Source organism: Dermacentor albipictus, chromosome 7, assembly GCF_038994185.2.
Source record: "Dermacentor albipictus isolate Rhodes 1998 colony chromosome 7, USDA_Dalb.pri_finalv2, whole genome shotgun sequence".
Lineage (NCBI taxonomy): Eukaryota > Metazoa > Arthropoda > Arachnida > Ixodida > Ixodidae > Dermacentor > Dermacentor albipictus.
Window position 1 is genome coordinate 133,321,954 of NC_091827.1, and position 24,993 is coordinate 133,346,946.

Below are 24,993 nucleotides of genomic sequence, written 5' to 3' on the forward strand. Positions count from 1 at the left end.
CAGATCATACAAATAACTGCTGTAGCCTTGAATAATTCTCAAAGTCACGTGTTTCGGTGAGTGACATTTCAGTAATGCGAATTACCTTAGGCGCACTTTGCGTCCGGCTGGGAGCGCGGCAAGAAGGGCACGCACCGTTTGGTGGGAAATCTCATCTCTTCGTGTGGCACAGAGCAGGTGTAGTACTTTGCAAGTCGTCAGCAAACACACACGGCATCTGCTGCGCTTGTCCGTTAAGAAAGGCCAGGCCTGGTAAGGGGTCAAAAGCGTAGCAGTTTGGGCGAGTTGGTATGTCATGACTGTTTTAGGTTTGTAGCGCAGCTCGGAAGAGCAAAAAAGGAATAAGGTAGGGGTAATCAAAGGGAGCGGGAAACAGAGTGAGCGCTAACTTCCAACTTAAGGGGCCCTGCTTCGATCCATGCTAATGAAAAATCATTTTTTAATTATTGGTTCTAGCTTGATAAGCAGCTTAGGGTGTGAAATGTGATCAAATGCATTTTCAAAGTCTTAAAACTAAGATGTGGCTCTGTTTGTCTAAACCAATGGCATGGTTGTTAGCAGTTCCAAGTAGTTGCATAGTTGTCATTAGCACGTCGAAACCCACGCTGCTTACTGTTGATTGTTTTTATTTTTATTTATTTATTCCATACTGGAGACCACAACATGGTCCAAGCAGGACAGGCACAGAGTCTGTATTTTTGGAGTCCGAAAAATCTGTTCGTGATGGCATTGTTTATAACGAGTTTAGGCGCTGGCTTTTACTTATCAAAGATACCTCCGAAATTTGGCCGGAGACGAAGAAAGAAACTTTTTTAAGTGCACATTCTGGTAGCGATTTTTAGTACCAGCAATGCTATCTTTCAGCTGTGATCTCAACACAGAATTCTAATAATTGGCCGATGCTACATTTAGTTGCTAATATTTTTGTTTTTATTTTTTTTCAGTCTTCGTCCCAAGCATACCATCTCTGTGGTTATCCGGGGGCTTGTGCTCAGTTATTTTCCACTTGTGCGGTACAAAGGCCCGTATGCATTTAATGAGAGGATTCTTGAAAAAAATCCACAGGTAGTCAACCAAACGCTCATCTGATTCAGAGAGAGAGAGACAAAGTATTAAAATGAGCTGTCTAGCATATCTAAAATATCTAAATGGTTAATATCTAAAATATTAACATCACCTATAGGCTTATTAATATTAACATCAAGGATATAGGCAAATTTTATTGGCATTTACTTTGACAGACATAGTTTAATTGTATTCTAATATGTTCAGTCTCATGGTCCACTATGCCCTCGAAGACATGGATACCATCAAATCTCGATATAACGAGTCACACTGGACTGCTGAAAGTAGTTTGTTATTCTGAAAGGTTGTTATAGTGAAAGCCCCAAAATTAACCATTTCGCCCATGAACTCATCAGTTCATAATATGTCAATACTTGAGTTATCCACGGAAACATTGATGTTAGTTCTAGGTGTCACGCACAACCGAAGCACAATAAGTGACGCACGCAAAGCAGACGCTGAGAAAAGTATTGACAAAAAGGAAGCTCCATGTCGCATCCAAGGTGCAATGCTTGTTGTTTGTATGTTTTTCACATTCTTTGCCGTGGACACTGCAACTGTCACTCGAGGCGGACACCTCGGCTATTCCAAAATGCAAGTGTGCATAGACCACACCGTCCATAAATTGCAAAGTGCTGCACGCATAGCTAGTACAGTCACCGACCGTTTATTCGGACCTCACGGGGACTGCGAAAATGTCCGAATAAACAGGTGTCCGAAAAAGCAGATTAAGAAAAAAAAAATTAAATCCTTTATTTCCACGCACTCATTCGGGTTCGGCAGTAGGCTTGGAAGAAATTGTGAATGCGACGTTGCACGCTGTTCCGTTTACGCGCAATCAGATAAGCCTGAATCTCGGAGAGGGTCGTACGGTCACTGTTAGCGGCTGAAAGCACAGTCACTGCTTGTACACGCTCCGCATGCGACTGCAGCGTAGTGCATGGTGCGTCATTTTCCGACTCAGTCATCGTCCGGCGGTGCAGCAGAAACCTGACGAACAATCTTACCGTCGTCGAGTTCTGCGCATGTCAATATAGCAGTGTCAGCACCTATGAAACTGTCAAATGAGAAAGTGTCTGGAATCGCAATGCAACCACTGCGCAGGTCTCGGCAGAACATTTTCCGCGTCAGTAGGGGGTACATTGGAAGGCGACAAGTCTTAGGCCTCCCGGCACCCGCTTGCCGGCATTCCCCAGCGGTCTGCGCGGGCACTGTCGGCGCCATTAGACCCTTGACGTGATTTACGTATGCCGCGTTGGATCACCGAAACCTCGACACAGCACACAAAGCAAACACCACCGTGCCGACACCAGTTGCATAAACGAAAAACGCGGCCTGCTCGCAACGTCTTGCGCGAAGAAACACATCAGCTGCTGGATTGTCTTGACATGGTTTACTAAGCTGAAACCGGAACTGCTGCAGAGCCACTCTATCTAACCAGGCAGAAACGATGATGATGAGCAGAGATTTCCAGTAGCGCCACTTCGTGGCGCAGCAAGGAAGCTCCGTTCAAAATAAAAATGGCATTCAGCAAGTCGAACCATGCACCGGTCAGACTCGGTGCATGGTGCTCTCGACCGAGTTGGCTCAAGGAGTGTCCGAAAAATCAGACGAGAGGTTGCAAGGTGTCCGAACTTTCGGCAGTTGTTATACATTATGGTCTATGGGGAGAATGGCGGTGCCGCGAAGCTGACCGAATAATCGGGCATGTCTGAATTTTTGGAGTCCGGAAAATCGGTCGGCGACTCTACAGCTGCAGAAAGAAACATAAAAGAATGAGGCGTGCATAGAAAGAATAGCAAAAGAAGGAAGAGAATGCGCCTCTGTTGCTAGGCAATACTTGCTTGGGCGGAGCATGTGCTTTTAAAACCCAATGCGTCGCCACCTCCGCAGTAAATGAAAAAAAAAGAAATGGCTTGTTTGTTTTTATTGAATGCCGTTTCAGGTTTTCCGTACCCGTGCGCCGCGGCGCCTGCTTTCTGTGCCTTGTCTTTTGCTAGCCTACTGTTTTGGCTGCCGTGAAGGATACATAGAAATATAGGAATCCCCACATTTTGGAATATTAGCTTGTAGTACTGAAGCGTTAACATGACTCGGGAACTGAATAACAATCATTATTCTTAAATATATGGTACAGTAAAACCTTCTTAAACCGTACCCGCTGAAACAGTAGTTTCATTTTAAAAGTAGTAAAGTCAAATCTCCGACCCAGCGGCCATTGAATACAGTGTGTTTTGTATTCGCATGACCCGTACCAGCTTGTTGTGTACGCGTAGGTTGACAAAATGTGCTTCCACTTTTCGTCATGCAAACACGGCTGTGTGTCATCTCCATTGGGCGACCTGGCACAACAACAAGCCTCAGAGATGAGAACAACGGCCTCCAAGTGCCCTGTGCATTTGGGCATGAAGTCACAACATCAGTATCATTTCAGCGCCATGCCAGAGAGCGTTGTGGTGTTGTGCAAGCAAGGACTCGCATCATGCCGAAGCTCAGATGAAAAAGACGCCGGGTGCTCAGCATAGAAGAAAAATTAGATATTGTCCATGCTATCGAACGTGACACGAAGAAGTCAGCGCTGGCATGCGACAGAGATCTACCGTTGATTTCTGAAGTTCATAGTACTGAAATATTTTTACATTGAAGCCATAAGGAAGTCAGCAGGGGATTTCTGAAAAGTCTGTCAATATAGTGTTTGCAGTAAATAGGTTTCACTATACAGTGAAACCTCATTAAACTGTAGTTGGCCGGAGCTCGGGAAAAGTACGTACTAAATGGTAGTACTGCTTAACCGAAATAGCATGAGATCGCCCACTTACTTGTCAAAAAGGAAACTCGGAGAGATTGCGATGAAAGGGGAGAAACATGCAGTATTAATTTGCTTCGCGCAACAAACGTGTTATTTTCGTTTGATGCCGCGGTGGCCTAGCAGCGACGACAGCGGCCTCAAACATGCTGAAGCTGCGAGCCAGCTTTTCAGCCAGCCCTCTCTTCTCGGCAAACACTTGAATGGCAGATTCCTCATTGGCGTTGCATATTCTCCGTGCACAGGCGCGGTAGTGCTGCTGAAGTCACGGGGCACCTTTTCATTGCGGGGGGTGCTGTTCTCATCATGACGATTGCATTCATGACGTAATGCGCAGCTTCTGCCACTGTCGGGCCTGAATCGTTCGTGCTGTTGCTTTCCGTGTCGTCCTCATCACTGTCGCTAGTCGACACTTCGGCAACAACATAGGCAACGATGGCGAAAAGCCGAACCTCGTAGCCGACATCTCTTCACGGTTGCAGCAGGGCTGCTGAGCAACTTCTTCGCATTCCAAATGCCACACACCGTAGTCAACAGTAGATCCCTGTCACGTGCCAGCGCCAACTGCTTCGTGTCACATTCAATAGCACGAGCGATGTCAAATTTTTCTTCTATGCTGAGCACCCAGCATCTTTTTTATCCAACTTATCCATCCAGCAACTTCGGCAAGATGCGAGTCCTCGCTTGCACGACGCCATAATGCTCTCTGGCACGGCACCGGAATGATGTTGCTGAGGCTTCACGAGCAAACGCACAGGGCGCTTGGAGGTCGTTGTGCCGATCTCTGAGGCTTGTTGTTCTGCCGGGCCGCCCGATGAAGACGACGCACTGCCATGTTTCCGCGACGAAAAGTGGAAACACTACGTGTTAACTGGTACGTACGCAATAAGCTGGTACGGTTTATGTGTATACAAAATAGATTATGTTCAATGTCCACTGAGTCGAGGATTTGACTATAAAACGAAACTTTTACAGTACTAGGATTGAGTTCTTCTGATTGAGAAGAGATCTAGGACAGATTGTTTGGCACTTTGAATGCGGGTATGTACCTTGACCAGTTGCATTAAATCATGAAACAATAGAATGTCAAGAAAGGGTTCAGCATCACTTCAGAGCACATAGAGAAAATTGCTGGCCCAGTTCACATGGTGAACTTTAATGTCGCCAAGAAGCATCATATTACAGGATTGATTTCTAAATGTAAATAGGTAGTTACTAAGACCTTTGTAAAAGATTTTGTTGGAACTCGGAGGGGCCAATAGAAACCTTCAATTCTTCGTCCATGGTGACTTTGATGACGACGCATTCAATTCCTGTGATGTCAGGCAGTCTCAGTACCTGTAACGACTGATTGAACACGAACGCAACTCCACCATCCCCTGAATCTCTCAATTCTGTGGATGCAGAAATTACAGAAATTATAACCCAGGGGTACAATTTCAATGTCACCAATGTTGGTGTTTAACCATGTTTCAGTTAGCAGTCGAACCTGGCTATATTGAACTCGCAAAAAAACACCTATCAGTTCAATATAGGGCATAATTCGATATTAGCTTGCTAAGGAATTGGACGTCATAAAAGCACATACCATTTATAAGATCACTTTATTCATGAAACTAGCTTAGTTTTGCATGAAATTGACCCATATTTTCTTCTGCTTGGGCAATTTCGCTACCTGCGACAGCACGCACTTCTCCAAATTGTCTAAAGAGTCGGAGCAGCTGAGGCCACAACCTTCCACCTTTGCGCAGAAGGGCCGAACTAGTGTGAGTGTGCCAATCGCCTCGGAGGATGTGGGTAAAGGACCATCGTTGCTTTCCTCATTGTGCCAACTTTCATTTGTGCTCGGTACAATGTCGGCAATGTAGTCCTCGTTTTCGGGCTCTCCTGGGTTCACAACACCATCATCTGTATTCACAAACTCGTCGGCCGTTGATTTGTCAACGGCTTCCAGAAATTCTGACAGGTTGCTCTAAACTTCAGCAACATCTGCAACGGCGTCATCATACTCATCAGAATTTAGTCATCACTGGGCACGCAGAAGCTGGCATGTCTGAAGCAGTTTTGGATGAACCACTTGTACACGGCCGTGCGTACTCGTTGGGGTGCCCCGGGCACCGGGTACCGAGTTTGTCCACTTTAGCCTAATCTGCCCCTATTCTTGAAGATCGTGTGAAGAGTGCTTCTCGAAATCTTTCACGCTGCGGGAACATCCGAATTCTCACCGCGTTCGACTCGATTTATGATGTTGGGCTTCACAGCAAAAGGCAAATTCTGCTGCTTGATCACGGCAACACTGCTGGAGAAGGCCCACAAGGCGCAAACACAATGACCCAGAAAAGCAGCGAGACAACTTGCACTTGCGCCATCTTGCACGGTGAGGGCACAAAGAGCAGCATCTGATTGGCTGTCTGAGCAAACGCTGCGGGCAGGCCAGGATAATTTTTTGCAGGGGGGTGTCGACGGCTCGTTCGAGGCAGCGCGGCCATGATAGGGAGAGCGGTTGGATGGAGCCATGGCGGCAGGCAAGCCCAGTAGCGCGAGGGAAAGCCAACTTCTGGGGGAACTTTTGCACTGCTTGACATTCAATATATTGGGAGTTGCTGCTATTTTTGTTCGATGAAAGCGTAATTTTTGCTATATATACTATTGTAACTATACTGTGTTCAGAAATTGTTCGATATACAGAATAATTCGATGTAGACGGGTTCGATATAGTTGGGTTCGACTGTACTATAATTTACATTTTGTGCCATGACAATACTCTCTAAATCAGTGGTCTTATTAACAACGCTGCGAGCATTTACATTCAAGCAAGGGAAACATTTTGCGCCCCTGTTCTTTGGTCATTCCATCCGCCTCGCTCTGCCACGGTCCCTCACCACTGGTGCTCTTGACATTTGTTCATCATCCCATACAAACAATTCATTTTCAACCCTAGTTTTATCATATGCAAGCTTAACTTTCCTTCCCGATTTGCATAGCTCAGCGGCACCATCCTAAAGCTGCCTGGTGGTAGCGGAAAAGTCTTCAGACGTAGACATACGCATTCCTTTTAGTTTGAAGAAGTTTTTGAGTATGCTTATTTCTTGGTGATGGTCAAACAATCTCAGTATCACAGGGTGAGGTTTGTTTGGTTGACGATTGGTTTCCGATTGGTTGTTCAGTTTGATTGGACGATCGGTTGTTCGGTTGACGATTTGGTTAATGTTTGGTTTCCACCAAACACACACCCAAGTTGAAGGAAAAAAACAGTCACAAAACACAAAGGACAAGAAGAGAGGTTCACTCCACAACGACTGTTGGTGTGAACCACTATTCGACTGATTGCCTTTGTGTTTTGTGACTGGTTTTTTTCCTTCAGCTATGTACCAACTGGCCCGAATTTCAACACTTGTGCACGTATAAGTCCAATGTACTTTGAAAAAGATCAGTGATCACTTTATCATTGAGAGCATTCATTGTATTGTTTTTGCTTTCTGGAATGCCGAAAACAATGAGGTTGTTGTGTCTCCTTCCATCCTTTAAATCTGCAAGCTTTCTTTCAAGGCACTGTATGCTTTTTCTACGCTTTCAACTTTTTTCCGTTTAGATTTGATAGCACCTAGCCTTTCTTGTATGCCTTTTTGACCATCAAGTAACTGCTTGAGTAGTTAAGTACTCAGCCCTGGTTTGGACTTGACATGCCCGCACTACGTCAGCAAAGACAAAACAAGATACCGTGCATAAAACAATAGTGCACGCAAGCAGTTTGGGCGTTCTAACTGCTTAAAACAATGATCACTTGTTTTAAGTGCAGAATATTCATTGCTAAGCTGCAAAAAAATAGCAGTGTGTATGACACTGTTCCAAGGCCAGCTTATGGGCCCACGGAACGGATGTTGGTGTAGCAGTTCTTTTAGAGCGGTGGTTAATGCCATTGAGGCGCCATTGTGTGGTGCCATGGGATTCAGCATGTGTAGTTGCTGGCCAGTATTTCACTTTTGATACAGAAACGCTGAAGGAATTTGCATCTTCCTCTGGCTGTTGTAGACAACACAGGTGGCAATGGGTTTGTCCGATGGGCTGTTCAGTGGGCTGTTTCGAGGCTGGCTCAGGTGCCCACTGTGCATATTCAGCAAGATGCTTGTACAAATTTATATTTCTGTGTCTGCCGTTTGCAATATACTTTCATCAGAATTTGACTGTTAATTAACTTGGAATCTCTTATTCAATTTTTGCTTGTTTTTCTAGTATATTGCTTTGCCTGTGAATAGGTTTGTATTTATGTATGATGCCCCTATGTAATACTCTCAGAAGAGGGCCTTTTGGCATAATTTGAAATTAATAATAATAATAATGAATGAAGAGGGGTAAGACACAATGTTGCCTTACATACGTGTGGATTAAAAGGTGAAGTAGTATGCAAGAAAGAGTTTGTTTCTTGGACCTTAATTCAAAAGCCAAGTGCCATAGTTCTAAGAATGGTAGGAATACCTAATGTATCCTTTGATGTATGTACGGCGGACTCTCTTTAAACCGAACCTCAAGGGACCAGAAAAATTGGTTCCATTTAGCAGGAGTTCCATTTACTGAGAGACAACACTGAATAAAATCGCATGAATACAAAACCAGCCAACCATGAGGATGGTGTTCCATTTAAGAGGCAGTTCCATTTAAGTGGTTTTTGTTTATCGAGATTCCACTGTACTTGTGAAGAATATGTGTGCATGAATATAATCTGACACGGGAGCTGTAACAACTGAGGGAAATAGTTAAAGAACGTAGTTAATTTGATACAGAGCACTGACTTCCACTGCGGCTGTAGCAACAAGCTGTTCCAGCTTAGCTTGATGAATTATGGTAGCGGGCACCAGCTGCCTATGAAATTGCACCACATGCACAGGCCACGCATTGTTAATAGTGGGCTCATTCCATAGGACATCAAGGTGTTCCCTCAAAGCATGCCTGTCTGATGGCTAGACTCAAAAGTATTGAAATGATGAACCGTTCACAAAATAGTGAATAAAGAAAAAAATTAATAAATAGAACTTTGATTCCAAATACCTAAAATAACACTTAATGTGTCTAAAAAATGATAGTTCATCAAGAACTGCGTTGTGTGCTTCATAAAGGTTCAATGTGATATTTGAAATCAATTGATAACGAGTTTTGAATAAATATAAAATTAATTATTAAGATGAACACATAGAAAAGTGTCACGTGGACCAAACTGTGGCTCTGCAGGAACGAATGCATCTACCCTGCCGGACAACAGGCATAAACTTCCGCAACTGCTGTGTCGGTAATTGATTTATTTATTTAGCCTGTATTGCTTATGTGCACCAAACACTTGTGTTGAGAAATGTCTTGCTACTGACCTTGTGCTGCACGCCCACTTTTCCCGTAGCACTGTTTCCAGAGCCGAGTGAGAAATAAGGGGCTCCCCTCCCCCCTTCCCTTGTGTGCAGCGCACCCGTCGTGCCTCCAGTTCACGCCCAACATGACTGTGTCGGTGAAGAAGTACCGCTGGCAGTGCATCGAATGCAAGTCCTGCGGCCTGTGTGGAACCTCGGACAATGATGTACGTCCTGTGTCTTTCCCAATGCCCAACAATTGGTCGTTTTTTTGATTGATAACACTCCCAGGGGAAGGCACGCACTGTGGGTCGTTACTTGTCCTCTTAATGCACACAGTCGGGACACGAGTGCATGGCATGTTCTGTCCACGGGGTGAAAAGTCTGATTGCAAGTCGCACGTCTTAAAGGGAAATCGCAACACCTTTTTCGCCATGGTAAGAAAACATTTGTGACCTGTAGACAATGCTGGCATGAACATGCGAGCCAAATATTGTTCTCCCATGCTTGGAAGGGGCTCTCTCTCTTGCGCGCTCTGTCCTGCAGGAAGCGTGGAGGTCATATTTGACAAGTGCACAACACAAGTGCCGACGCTTAAATGAACATTTATTCGGAAAAAACAAGAGTATAAACAGTCACCAGCCTAGCAACACTAAAGCATTTACGGCAGAAAACAACCAGGTGCAACAAGTCATTTGGATTGGATAAACTTTATTAAAGGTCCTGCAGGACGCACGTCTGCGCGCAGTGGGTGTCTCCCATGCAGGAGACCGACAAGGAGTACCTGGCAGCCGCTGCGCGAGCCTGCTGGACGGCCCATTGCCGGTTGTGGAGTAACGGGCTTCGTAGGGTCTCCTCCCACTTGTCCGAGGAAGAGTTGGGTGGAGCGTTTCTACACTCCATGGTAGTAGAAAAATATGTGTATAAAAAATACCTAACAAACAAAAGGCGAATGGAAAGTGAAATATAGTGCCTGATGGCTCAGTGCAATCTAATGTGAAATGCTCTCTCAAGAACAGTAATTCTGGACAGCTTTCATAAAAATGCGCTAAAGATGAAGACGATGGAACACATGCGATAGGACTGGCACTACTTCCAAATGTCGTTTATTACAAACGCTCATCTATTTATACTCTGCGCATCAGGTACATCATGCACTCATCATCATCCACTCAAAAGATTGTAAATGAATCAGATCATACCCACGATTGTATGGTCAATCAGTTCAGGCGCCTAGATATCTCGAAAGAAACGTCACTCCTTTTTCTTGCAAAACCAAAGATGGACAGCTGAAGCACTTGTCGCCTGCTTTTCTTACAAAATATGCTTCAACTATTTCTCGTTCTGTTTTGTGTTTTCTTTGCTCGAGAAAGTTGTGTCACCAAACATAGGTGTGCAGGAAAGGATACGGCAGTCACTTGGCCGAGCACTGCAAAAAGTGTGCATGCTGTAAGAGTTGAGGAGGACTTTGATATGAAAAACTTGGAAGGTTTATTTACATTATTAACAGTGAGCCGACCAAGAAATTAACAGTCATAGAAGTCATTACGGGCCGGCAGCAACTCGAACGCTGCGGCCCGTGGCAAGAAGCTCGAAAGAGATGAATCGAAGGATGCTCTAGGAATGCTCTCCTGCTGCTCCCGGTCTGCGTCTTTTAAGCCTTTCAGTGTCTCGAAGACACGTCACGTTCGGCCAATGGGCGAGCCCGCTCAAGTGTCGTCATTTTTTGGCCAATGGTAGGCGCCTGTGCGATGGTGTCATACCCGGCGAAGAGAGTCGCCGCTGGGTCCCCAATTGTCCGAGGGCTTACTTCTCCCTGCGGTCTTGCCTTGCTGACTTGCAATGCGCCATCACAATAGCCAGGTGGGAGCGACGCTGCCAGGCCTTCGCGGTGCATTACAGCCGTCTTGCTTCGGGACCCACGTTACCTGGAACAGCGCCAGGCTCTCGCTTCACTTTCGGGAAGAGTCAAGCAGTGAATAGCTCCACCTGCGGCATACGAGGTGGGAGCCGCCAACTTGTCCGCCGCGCCTCGGGAATGTGGTATCCGTGCTTCTGCGCTCCTTAATTAGCTGTGGCGCGATTCGATGTGATCTAGTGAACTCGAAGTAGGCTCAGGAAACGGTCCCGTATAGGCATGACAAGGAAATCGAGCTCCTGCGTAAGAGAGTTGACGACATTGAGGCAAACCAGGACGGTCAGCAATTTCGAAAACTGCGTCAGGAATTGAACGACCTGAGCCAGTACAGTAGGCGGCAAAACATGGAAATACATGGAATGCCTGTGACAGATGGTGAAGATTTACTGAGCAAAGTAAACAGCCTTGCTGTAAAGCTTGACTTGCCCACACTTGTAGCAAATGACATTGAAGGGCTACACCGCCTTCCATCTCAACCAGACAAGGTGCCTGTGGTTTTGATCCGTTTTGCCAACCGATCCACAAAATCAGACTGGATTTCAAAGCGCAAAAAATGCGAAGATGACATTCGATTCTTTGATAACCTGACGGCTTCTAGCAGGAATTTACTGTGGCTCGCTAAAATGAAGGCTAAGGAAATGAAGTACGCTTTCGTCTGGTCAAAGGAAGGAAAGGTCTACGCTCGAAAGCAACCTGGGGCACGAGCCATGAGGATCGCTTGTGAGGAGGACATTGATAAGATGGTTTAATCACTGTTGCTGCGAGACTGCGCAGTACACCTGCTCAAAAATGGCTTATTTTACTGCCGAGTCATTCACCGACTTTCTAAAGGATGGTGCTTACAATCCTCGCAACACACTATCTCTCTACCACTTGAACTGTCAAAGCCTAAAAAATAAATCGGAAGAAGTAGAAGCTGAATTAACTAAACTGAACTTTAATTTTGACCTTATTGCCTTCACTGAAACATGGTTTACCTCAAATGCAGATGTCAGCGAGTTTGCTGGTTACACGCCCATTTCAGTATTTCGAGATGGAAAGCGTGGTGGTGGTGTATCTTTATATGTGCAAAATTATTTGTGCTTTGAGGTCTTGTCGGATTATTCAATTGTTTGTACTGATTTTGAAACTGTTTGCATTGCTTTTCATAGAGTTACTATTATGGTTGTGTATCGCCCCCCTCAAGGAAATTCTGACAATTTTTTTCGCTTCATTGATTGTTTTCTGAAGTTTGCTAACCAAAACAACTGGCGTATCATTGTACTAGGTGACTTCAATATTAACTTTTTGGAGGATAACGCTCTGAAGATTAACTTAAATGAAATAATGCTGTCTAATGGTTGTGACAATACTATTAAATTGCCTACTCGCATATCCTTGCACTCTGAAACATTAATTGATTTGTGCTTCACTAATTTCCCACCTCAGAGTTGCATATCCGGTGTTTTTTCTTCTGGAATTAGTGATCACTTACCTTTCTTTTCACTTTTTCCTGATACGACCAAATTGAATAAACGCGTTCACGCTCGTAGAGTTAATGATGAAAAGAGCATCTCCAGATTTTGTCACTTGTTGTCGACAATTAATTGGGTAGATGTATGTGGTGAAAATGACTCGTCCCGTGCTTATGATATATTTATTCAGAAGCTGCTTGAATGCTATTACGCTGCGTTCCCAACTCAAACTATAAAAAAACATAGAAAGGCTAGAAAAGAATGGATGACAGGGGCACTTTTGAAACAAATTAAAGAAAAGAACAAAATGTTCTCTCGTTTTTTAGAAACGCGATGCCCGGATGATTTAGCTAAGTTTAAGAAGTTTCGAAATAAATTAAACTCAGATCTAAAGAAAGCTAAATCTTTTTTCTATATAAATAAGTTTTCGTCAATCTTACACAATCCTAAGTTACTTTGGGAAGGTATTAACGTTATTATAGGGAACAGGCAGAATTGTCTTCCCTCTGAGCTGAAAGTCAATGGGGTGAATTATGCTGGAGTTTCACTTGCCAATATGCTGAATGAACACTTTTTAGTTGCCGGAGCATACCGACCCTCTGCTAGCTGTCATTCAACTCGGTCTGTTGACTCATACTTACCCTCTTGCACTACTGAATCTATATTTTTGTCCCCTACTTCAGTGGATGAAGTTATTTCTATCATTAATTCATTCAGGAACACCTGCTCACCTGGAGATGACGAAGTTGCTGCTTTTCCTATCAAATGTGCTGTAAATATTATTGCTGGCCCTCTTACGCATATTTGTAACAGAATGCTTCTTTCTGGTCTATTCCCTAGCAAATTAAAAGTCGCGCGCGTTACCGTTTTATTCAAAGGAGGCAACAAAAATGACCCAAATAATTACCGTCCTATTTCGGTATTGCCTCTGTTTTCGAAGTTAGCTGAGCGTATACTCTATAGGCGACTAAACAATTTCTTACAAGCTAAACATCTTATTTGCCCCCAACAGTATGGCTTTCAGGCCGGTAAATCAACAGAATCTGCTCTGTTAGATATTAAAAACTCTATAATTAACAATTTTGAAACTAAGCTTTTTTCTGTTGGAATTTTTCTCGACCTGCGCAAAGCTTTCGATTCTGTGCAACATACAATACTGCTCCACAAATTAAAAACTTACGGGATCCGTGGAGTGGCAAATTCACTATTGGAAAGTTATCTAACTGCACGGATACAGTACACTCAGATTCATGATGTAAAATCCAGTTTTGGTATGATAAAATTCGGTGTCCCTCAGGGTTCAATTCTGGGACCACTTTTATTTATTCTCTATATTAATGACATTGTAAACATTCCATTAACTCCTAATATCCTGATGTATGCCGACGATACTAATGTCTTTTTTTCCGGCTCCAGTCTCCAAGTACTTGAACACCAATGTAATACCTGGCTTGAGGAGTTAGCGGTTTGGCTCTATGTTAATCAACTTCAATTAAACGTAAACAAAACAAAGTTTATGCTCTTCCATCCAAAAAACAAACCATTAGATCATCACATCAAACTATTTTTTAATGACTCAAACATCGAGCAAGTTCATAGTTGCCGGTTCCTTGGAGTGTTTTTTCGTAGCGATTTGGGTTGGAGTGATCATATAAACTACATTAGACTAAAAATGGCCAGATCTATTTATGTTATTTATCGTGTTAGACATCTCCTCCCACTACAAATTAAAAAACAGTTATATTTTGCCCTTGTTCAGTCTCACCTGGTGTATTGCAACCTAGTGTGGGGTACATGCAACAAAACTGATTCACACAAACTGCTTTCTCTCCAGAAAAGAGCTCTACGTTCATTAAGTTCAAGTTCATCTGTTGAAGCTAATCTTTTCGAAACATTTCATGTTCACAATTTCTTTCACTTATACAATTTTAGTTTGGCTCTTCACATTTTTTATAAAGTCAAACATGACTTTAACTCTTTTTCTAATACTTATAATTCGAGAAACGTTGCGTATGGTCTACGTTCCATTGCCCTATCTACTGCAAGACCCAGAACAAATTATGGTAAACAAACAACCGATTATCAAATTATAACATTATGTAATGCCTACCAGTCTCTTACTCAGATTGCTTTAGAAAGTTATAGTGTGTCTGTATTTAAGAAAAAACTGACGATTCTTTTCCCCCCCGGTTAAATTTCAGCTAATTCTGTATACTTAGTTTTCTTTTTTTTGATTGTGCATATTATGAAATGTTTTGTTTATTGTTAATGGATATTTATTATTGTCTATCATTAACTATTTTTCTATTGTGATCATGTGTGCTCATTGTTTTGTTTTTTTTCTCTGTGTCCATTCGGCCCCCGTTTCCATGATGTGTGATCGGGGTTTAGGCCTTGTCAGGAGGTATGCTTGGTCTACCTCCTTTAGCCTCACCTCGAGGGCATATTGTATTGTATATAATATGGCCAAATAAACATACTACTACTACTACTACTACTATCTAATAATGCACACCCATGTTTGGTGACACAACTTTCTTGAGGAAAGAAAACACAAAAACAGAATGTGAAATAGTTGAAGCGTATTTTGTAAGGAAAGCAAGTGACAAGTGCTTCAGCTGTCCGTCTTTGGTATTGCAAGAAAAAGAAGTGACGTTTCTTTCGAGAAATCTAGGCATCTGAACTGATTGACCATACAATTGTGTGTATGATCTCATTCATTTACAATCTTTTGAGTGGATGATGATGAGTGCATGATGTACCTGATGCGCAGAGTATAAATAGATGAGCGTTTGTAATAAACGACATTTGGAAGTAGAGCCAGTCCTGTCACATGTGTTCGTTTGTCTTTGTCTTTAGTGCGTTTTTATGAAAACTGTCAAGGTGAACCAACTCGCCCAAATAAAGGTATTGTTGTAATGGTAATTCATTCTCAGTAAGGGTGACAAATGGCCTGCAGATGCATTTTCCCCCTTTATTCACATTCCACGTATAAGGCTTTCATTACTTCCCTTGTAGGCGTGGGCATATACCGTATTTACTCGTGTAATGATCATACTTTTCTTCTTTTCAAAAGAAATTGACGAAAATTTAAGGGTGCAATTAGTACGCTGGGTAAATTGCACGAAAAAATTTGTTTTTTTCATCCCGCATTTGCTGTGAGATGACAGCAGGCCAACAAACAGGCGGCTGCCTCTGTAACAATGTGGGACATAAAAACAAAGATGGCGGCTGACAGAGCAAGCCAAATGCACCGAACGTGATCTTTTCTTTCTCATGAGTACATTACGTGCATTGAAACAGTTTCTGCCATATTAGTAATGAATAATATTGTTAAGATCGGCAAGTTTGCAGCAACAACATAGTCATGTCCACTTTGAGGGGACAGAAACAGAGATGGCCGTGCTCAGCTGCCAGTGACATAGAAACACGTGGCAGGCATGCTGCGAAAACTGCCTCATTTGTCTTCACTACAATCCTAATAGGGCACGTTTCCACTAAAGGTGGACGAATATTTCAGCTGTGTTAAAAGCGTCAGCATATGAATAGGGTGCACTTCTAATGTATCAACGTGGCTACTGTCGTTGCAGCTCGTGATTTGTTGCGTGCCCACGAGTGCAGACGAGAGGAAACGAAAAGCGCCCTTTTTGTTGTTGTTGTTGTTGACCACAACCATTATAACGCCTATGAATAAGAAAGCCGAGGCAAGTTTGGTTGTAGATTTTTTCTTTTTTCGTGGAAGTGCGGAAAGTGATGAAAGGAATGAAATAGGGCATCTGCTTAAGAATTTGTCTGGTGCGTGCAGAACGTTTGGTATGTCTTGAAGAGTCGTTTGCATAACATTCGACAGCGTTCGACAGATGGTAAGCACGACCATCATTAGCTAGGCTTAGCACAGAACGTGTATCTGCGGCAAGTTCGGGGTGTGATCCTTATGCCGGAAAGAAAAAAAAAATTGAATTTCGACTACAAAAATCAGGGTTGCGATCATTGTTAGAGTGTGATCATTATGCAAGTAAATATGGTATTCAAAGTTTCGAATAAGAATCGAATATCTCTCACTAACTATTAGGGCAGTGAAATCTTGATATAACAAGCTTCAGGGGACTTTGGCAAATGTTCATGATTCTTAAAAGTGGTTTTCTTGAAAGACTTAAAATTCACCATTCCGCCCATCAGTGCATCAATTTATCAGTTGTCACCGCGAGAGCTATCCATAAAAACGTTGCTGTTGGCTCTCGGTCCTCACTGGTGCTATTTTCCATAGATGCAGTATTGCTGAGAGGAAACGGCACAGACAAGACATAGTGTTCGATGGCACATTGCGGTGGCTCCAATTCCCAAGAACATGTATCCCAAGTACCATCCCGGATGACACAGCAAGGGCAAAGACTCTTTACAAACGTTTCGGCATGGGACCGGGAGTGTGTTACACGAATGCTAGTTGAGCGAGCTCTGACCGTAGTCTCTACGTGTCAGAACAACATAACAACTTGATTACAACGAAGGCGCCAAAATAAAACAATGGACGAAGGAAGGAGACACGAGACAACCACCTAGCGCCTACGTGGTTGTCTCGTGTCTCCTTCCTTCGTCCTTTGTTTTATTTTGGCGCCTGCGTTGTAATCATGCATGACCAACTCGACCACCAGCACGTGCTCAGTAACCTCATAATGGCACCCTTCAAAACCTCCTCGGCATGCGTGGCAAAAGCTGCAGCCATCGCGTTGGCCATTCAGGACGCCGAGCGGCAAACCAATTCGGCTGTTGTACTATCCGACTCGCAAGCGGCTTGCCCCCCGTTTCTAAATGGGATGGTACCCCAGTCAGTAACCAAATTCCAGGCAATCAACCAGAAGGGCACCACGATATCATTTGGTGTCCGGCACTCGAGAGACTGGCAGGGAACTCGAGGGCAGACCGTATTGCTTGAGGATTAAACGTCCGAGCAATGGCATGGCCCAGCAACGACCTTCCATCGAATTCTCGTGACATCCTCTTACAGCAAAGACGAGAGCAGAGACATTTTGGACATCCTCACTTGAATTGAAACAGCCAACAGGAGAGGGATTGGCGTCACATTCAGATGAACACATTTTACTCCAACCTGCACCATCATCACATGGGAGTGCCCCCCCCCCCAGGAGGCCTCCACACATTGACAGCCCCATGATAAGCATCCACTAATGAGCAAAGCACGGCTTGAGGATGAGGGCTGGGCGGCTCTCTTGGACCAAGCATCGTGCCTTATTCGTGCCCCAACTATCGTGCCTTATTTTCAATAAAGCTTTTACTCTCTGCCGCCACATATTACCGAAGCTATGTTAAAGGAACTGACACCCGATTTTTAAGGACCTAGTTTTTTTATGCCGCATCGCTAAGCTGACCCTTGGTAGTGTTTACATCTACAGCGGTTACTTCCAAAAGTGTGTGGATATTCAGTAAGCAAAATTTTTCTATCTAAGCAGCCTTTAAAAAGTAGATTCCCTCCTCCAGCAACGCTGAGAAGTGAGAGCGACGTCGATAGCCTGCCACGCAAATTGTGACAGCGACCCATTGTTCTGCTTTCACAGGAGTGAGTGTAACTGCAGTTAGCCACCTACATTTTGACCTTTTGAACCACTCTTGAAAATGAGAAGCTGGTGCAATAAGTTCGCATCGTTGTACAGACATTTCTTATATTTGTACCGCATTTTTCCCCAACTACATGCCTACGTCATAGCTGGCTGGCACCTGTCGTCGTCGTTATGTCGATAGACGAGCCAAGAAAAGTCATCGGAAACGAAGGCAAAGGCAGTGCCACTTTTTTTCTCACTAAAAACGAAGGTTTTTAGTCATTGTAAGTCATGAAAAACTTATACTAAGAAAACGTATACTGGATTTCAATACTAATAAAAAGACAAGTACCGTATTTACACGATTGTAAGTCGACCACTTTTTTAAAATTTGAAAATCTTAAGTGGGGGGTCGACTTACAATCGAAACCAAAACATGGCACCAAAAAAGCGAGACCAAGGGGAGCTACAACGTACTTATAATTTTATGTTTGCTCTATGGCCCTACTCGTAGCTTTTTGCTATCTGGCGTGTTTGTTCACTTTTCGGAAGGGTTTTTCAACATTTTTGAGAGTTTTACAGTGCACACAACACTCATGAGGGAAGGAGGGAAAAACTTTATTTTGCAAAGGAATTTGGGACCTCCCAGGTCCCCTGGGTCCCCGCACGACCCCACTGCACTCAAACGTTCATGTTTAACATGTCCATGATGCTGGCAGCTCGGTTGGCGGCGATCTTCTGCCTTGCCAGGTCCATGGAGCGTAGTGAGGTCTCCCAGTCCTCCCAGGTTTGGCGTGGTACCGGCCCGCCGGGGGGAGGAAAAGCCAGGCAGGCCAGGAGTATATGGGTGAGGTTTGCTTTCAGCGCATTGCACAGAGGGCAAGAAGGGGGGATGGGTCGGTAGTGGGATAGGAGGGATGGAGTACGTGGCGTGCGCGTTTGCAGGCGGCGCCATAAGTGTTGCTCCCTGGTAGTGAGGGAAGAATGGGGGGGTGGGTATGTTTGCCTCTCAGCACGAGCATTTGCGATGAGGTCAGCGAAGGAACACGCGCGCTCCCCCGAGAAACCCCCCATGAGGTCCGCCTGTGCCTGGTTTCTCGACCCTCAGGCTAAAGAATCAGCGGCCTCATTGGCAGGGTTTCCCGAGTGCACGGGCACCCAGATGAGCTCAGCGCTGCGGCAGAAGGGAGGGTTCCAGGTCAGTATGTGGAAGGTGGCAGGGTGAACTCTGCCCCTAGCATAATTTAGCAGTGCAGTTTTAGAATCACTCGGGATGTAGGTAGCACTGGAGCTATCGAGCGCTAGCGCCATAGCGATCTCATCCGCTTCCTCTGGGTCTGTTCCTGGGGGTAGTTCCTCTTCATGGTTATATTGCGCTCAGTTTTACACAGGCGATATAAGTGAAGGACGGGACGTGGACGAATGTAGCGCAAACTACCAACTGTTTAATACTGTTAAAAGAATGCGCTTATATACAAGGAGATATGGTGTGGGGTGGGGGGGGGATATAAAAAGATATGACAAGGTGACGACATGTGATCATGGTTTGAGTCAGGCATACATCGTTCACTTGCACCCATTCGCCCTGGCAAACTTGACCTCATCTTCGATAAGCGCGATGGACGGAGTGCTTACGCACATCTTTTTCATTAGCTATTGCAAGTGCCTCCCATATTTCTCGCTCCGTTTTTGTTTTTGATGTGCCAGTGACTGTGGTGCTTTCTAGTAGTGGAGAGCATTTGCATTGTAATCTTGCGGTGTGCCCACATTCGTTAGAATGTAGCGGCATGCACGAAGGTTGTCTACGCACATATACTGGCCGTTCGGTTCTGCAGGAAAGCCCTTATGTAGTTGTATGCTCGTTGGCCAACGCCTAGGTATAGCAGAGCTTTTAGGATGGCCTCGTGGGTGACGTTGTCGAAAGCCTTCTTGAGGTCAATCGCCAGTACTGCTTAGGTGTGCATATATAGGTATGAGGGGGTCCAGCTGTCTTGAGTGGAAGCATGCCATCTTGTGTGAATAGGCCTGATCGGAATCCAATCATTGAGTGTGGGTATTGACCGGTGTCTTCCATGTGGCCGTGCAGCCTAGCTAGGATGACTTGCTCAAAGAGTTTGCCTAAGCTAGAGGTAAGGGAGATGGAGCGCATATTTTCTGGTGTGACTGGTTTCTGAGGTTTGGGTATTAGAATAACCCTCCCATGCGTCCACTCCTCTGGCAGTGTGCCGCCCTGCCAATGCTTGTTGAAGATACTGGTAAGTTCTCACAGGGAGTTGTCATCTCGGTTCTAAGAGCGGCGTTTGTTATACGGTCTTCGCCTGGCGTGGTGTTGCGGGGTCTATAAAGTGCCGCTCAGACTTCTTGTATAGTTATGTCCCTGTCCAGTTCAGTATTTGGTGAGCCGGCGAACTTGGGTAAGGGATTTGAAGGCCCCGGCGAAGTGTGTAGGCTCCCAAGTGCCCCTAGTAGCGCCTGCGTGTTGTATTTATGGTTGTGTGTTAGTCGGGCGACTATATTTCTAGTATGTTGTTGACCTTTCGTGGGATCAATTAGATGTTTTAAAAGATGCCATGCTCGAGCGGTACTGAGATTGCCTCTGAGACCTTCGCATATCTGCTGCCAATTCTGCCTACAAAGTTGTTGGCTATAATCCTGAATTTGTTTTGCAAGCTCAGATATCTTGTTTTGGAGCTTCTTATTGCATTTTTGCTGAACGTATCGTTTCATGAGACTTTCATGTGCTTCTATCATATGGGCCAGTTTTGAGTCCATAACTGGGACTTGTTGTTCTGGGCTGTATTCTTTGGTACACGTCGCTTGGTCCTCGAAGACCTGTGCTGTTTAGGTTCGCGCGTCCACCGGCCCAGTTTCTTGGTTTGTTTCCCTTTGTTTTCTGAATTTATCCCAGTTGATTAGCTTATGCTTTATTCTTGTGCGAGATGCTTGGGGACCTGAGACTTGAACTTCGATAATATAGTGGTCACGGTGCTGTTCTATTCCATTCCAGTTTCTTGATCCGTCTGCCCATCGTGAGGTCCGGACTTGTGTCCGTCATTCCTGTTGTACCTTGTCTGGTGGGGCAATCAAAATCATTGTACACCGTGAGCGGAGACTGTTGAGTTTGTGTCATGTGAACCTCCTCTCTGCTGGAAGTTTTCTGGTATCCCCAGTCGACGTGTGCGCAGTTACGCAGTGAAAGTCTCCGGCAACTATTATTGGTGTTTTATTTGCTGCTGCGGTTATTTGCGCTAATAGGTTAGCGCAGCGCGTTGCTGGCATGCTCAGTGGATTATAGATATTGGCAATGAGCAAGGAATCCTGTTGAATGTCGACTGGGATTACTTCAAGGACTGCGTTTTGGACTTTGTGTGGGAATGTCAGTTGTGTGTGCCTTATGAATCGCTTGATAAAGGTGGACACAACTAGAGCAGTATCATTTGGTGAGTGATAAGCAGTACATCCCGGGAGCAAAACACTAATTTTAGGGTCCTGTAGCAGAATTAAGTCTGGTGGGTGTTCCTCATTTAGTATGAGTTGGATTAGCGCTTCTAGTTTACGACGTATGCTACGACAGTTCCAATGCCAGAGTTTTAAAAAGGGAGGAGTAGTCTTCAATTTAGGTGAATCACTTGCCATTTTGCTGGCCAGAAGTTTTGGAAGTGGAAGGGGGGAGGGTGATTTGGGGTAGGTGCGCCACCTGCATTTGGTTGGTCGCCTCCACCACCATTAAGCTCATTTGTGTGCTGAGCTGGGTACAGAAGGTATCTAGTTTGTTCTCTAAAATTTTGAAGCGTTCGTCAATGAGGCAGTCCATACGAGTTTTGAGTGTTCGAAATCGAGCTTCGAGTGTTTGTAGGTGATTTTCTAGAAATTGCTGAAATTGATCGCGCATCTGCTGTTGGAAGTCTGCTAGTTTCACTGTTACTTTTGCCTCAAGTTTGGCTTCAAACTGAGCCTCCATCTCAGCTGTTTTGTCTGATGGTTCAATCTCAGCTGTTTCGTCTGACAACGGAAGAACTTCTTTTCTTTTATTTTTTGTAGGTGGTGTGGAGGTTGAGGTTTTTGCGGGACATGAACTCTGAATGTCTAGGGATAAAGGGTGACTAGGAAGTGGGTGTGAGGGCTGGGTGATGGTTTGGGTAATGGGTGAAGGGTTAGGTTGGGTGATGGCCTGTCGTAAGCCTCTTACGTCCTCTTGATGGCGGGCCAACTCCTCGTCCCGGGGGTCTAATTTGCGGGCGATTCGTTCTGTCCATGTGAGCTCCTTGGGGGCCTTCGTGAGGGCAGATGGATTCCACTCTGGGTAATCTTCAGGATGTAGCTGCCATCTTCCGGTTGTGCTCTTGTTAACTGAAGGCTTCGTTGTTGTCGCTGTGTTGCTTTGCACGATCCTGTTCCTGTAAGGCACACAGGATGCATCGGGGCACGCACTGGGGCATTCTGTCTTCGCCGTGATCCTCGCCGCATTTTGAACATCTCGGTATTTTCTCTTGTGGGCACACATCATGTCTGTGTCCTGGGGCGTGACAGTTCATGCAGGCCTCTGGTTGCGCCCTGTATGGCGTGCACAGGTGCACTCTCTCAAAGTAAACAATTCTACGGGGGATGGGTCCCTGAGCAAAGGTTATAAGGATGGACTTAGACTTGCCCATACATCTTGCTAGTAGGATGTCTGCTTCTGGATTTCTCGCTTGTAGATCTTGTAGAAGCTCTTCTTTCGTTTCATCCCAAAAAGCATTAGCAATCACTCTTCATACTGTGTCCGCCGCAGGGACTATGTACGCTGCAACCCCATACGCTTTTGCGTTTAGGGTAATGTTTCTGATTTTAACCAGGTTAAGGGCTATTTTCTGGTTAGTGGTGGCTTCTGTGCAGGTGTTGTTTGTTAAGTGCACGCGTAGTTGCACTTCTGCTCCTATTGGTAACTTAGCTGCTTCGCAGAGGCAGCGGAGCAGCAGCTGCGGCTGGATCTTGGGTAAGAAGAGGCCTCCCTGTGAGTGGAAAACTACCTTTATCACATGTTGCGGCAATGGAGCCATTTGGCGACTTCTGCACGTGACTTGTTGTGTTGCACGCATCTGCGTTGGGTCCGGGCGGTACCTTGGACGTGTGGGGATGCGCGACTCTCGCGCGTCCCCTGATATGTTTTTCCCGCATAGCACGTCTCCTGTAATCCGGCTTCGCCGCGTGGCCTGGCACCCGCGACGGTCGGAGTGGTTGAGGAGCAGTACGAGAGATGGCGCGAGTGTTGTGCTGCTAACGCCGCCAACAGCCGGATTTACTTGGGCACCGAAAGACAAGGTGCTTGCTCTCTTTGGTTTGGGACAGCAAACAGTGCAGACGTGCCATGCCGCGCGTGCGCCGATCCATGCTTCTGTGAGACCGTCTCGCGTGGCCGGCTTCGAACGCGCCACCGTTCACGTGACCGTACGCGCAAACGACCAGGCGTTGGGATCCAGCATGGGGTGAACATATTCGCTCGCTATCCGGTCGCGGTGAGTCGGACTTCCTAGATTTGTTGCGTGCCCATCGGCATGTTTTGTGGATAGCAACTCGGCTAGCAGGCATTGATGTATGAAAGGTGCAATAAATGCCCTTGTGATTGTTCGTACTACGGTGTTGTCGTTCCTTTGTCCCAAGAGCACGAAGGAGGACCCCACATCTGGCTGCCCAACGTGGACTTCTTGGGGCATCGGACGATAGATTTAACAGTTTTGCTTCGTTCGAGACCTTTGTTTGAACCGAAGCGTAGGGCTAGCGTGGATTTTAATCGGTAGCGTTGGCGGCGTGCTTTCTTGAGCGAGGCGACGGTGGCTGAACTGTGTTTTAACATGTCAACATGCTAAGCCTTTTCGCAAGTGCTTTTTTAATGACATTCGTCTGTACGAGAGCCACGTGGTCTGCATCCTGGGAGAGCGAGGCTTAGCGCCCGCAGAGCATTCGCAAGCCTGAAGCGAGTGAGTACGGAAGCCTCGTGGGTGGTCCGAATTTCTTATGTAAATAGCTTCTTCCATCTCTTTGACTCTGATGAAGTCGCGGCTCTGGGAGCCGGGTGGCCGCGGGCCACAGATGCTACTATGGACTGACTGGTATTGCGGCCTGGCACCGGGTGCTCTGACACTGTCTGGGTGTGTCGCTGTGTCGCTGTGTCACTGTCGCTGTGTGTGTCAGATGTGCCTTCTACTGTCCTTGTCAAGCTTGCGCTATAACAAAATAAGATATGCCGTACCAACAAGCCCCTATTGCTATCCTCATCGACGGTAGGCGCTGTCAACTCGGGTGCTGTGTGCACCGAGCGGAGAAGGACCACCTAACAGAGCTGACGTCTCCTCGCGGCTGCCTGTTTTGCGCCCATTCTGGGTGTTGTTTTTTTTTGGATGCCGGTTGATGTCAGGGTAGCGACGCTTTAGGCCTAAGGCTTTACGGAGCTGCCTGTCGCACGTGGATGGACACAACCTGGTGGACCGTGGCGTTGAGGTGTTGCACTTTGCTTCCATCATTCTAGTTAGCCTCGCACGAATTGAAATTACTTGTTCGACTCAAGGAAGCGAGCTTCGTTCACGTGAACTTAGCATCTGAGTAGCTGCCCGATCTTTTGCTAGCCGAGTCGAACATCGTACTACGTGGGCGATGCGCACGCAGAATTCCTCTCCCTTGCACTACTTTAGTGTTTGCCGAGTGTGTTGAGTGTACGCAGCGTGATTGGAGTCGCCCCTGGTTTGCCGTCCCCTGCACATCGTCTGCGCTGCTGCCCCAGACTACGATCGAGCAACCGGTCAATGGTGATGCTGTGGCGAGTTCGGCGCAGCGAGTTCGGCGGCCGCCTGTATCCAGGTCGCAACCGTCAGCGGCGGAGAAA

General features: G+C 45.6%; 1 protein-coding gene across 4 annotated transcripts in view; it reads left to right on the forward strand.

The window, feature by feature from the left end:
- Positions 1 to 24,993, forward strand: part of d4 (double PHD fingers d4) — a 256,653-nt gene that overhangs the window by 160,973 nt on the left and 70,687 nt on the right. For all 4 annotated transcript variants that reach the window (XR_011507607.1, XM_070522729.1, XM_070522731.1 and 1 more), the window contains exon 7: positions 9,322 to 9,434. Coding sequence is in view for 3 of the 4 variants with exons in the window: in XM_070522729.1 (XP_070378830.1) it covers positions 9,322 to 9,434 (113 nt within the window). In the remaining variant the exon portion in view is untranslated. The remainder of the gene's footprint in view (positions 1 to 9,321; positions 9,435 to 24,993) is intronic.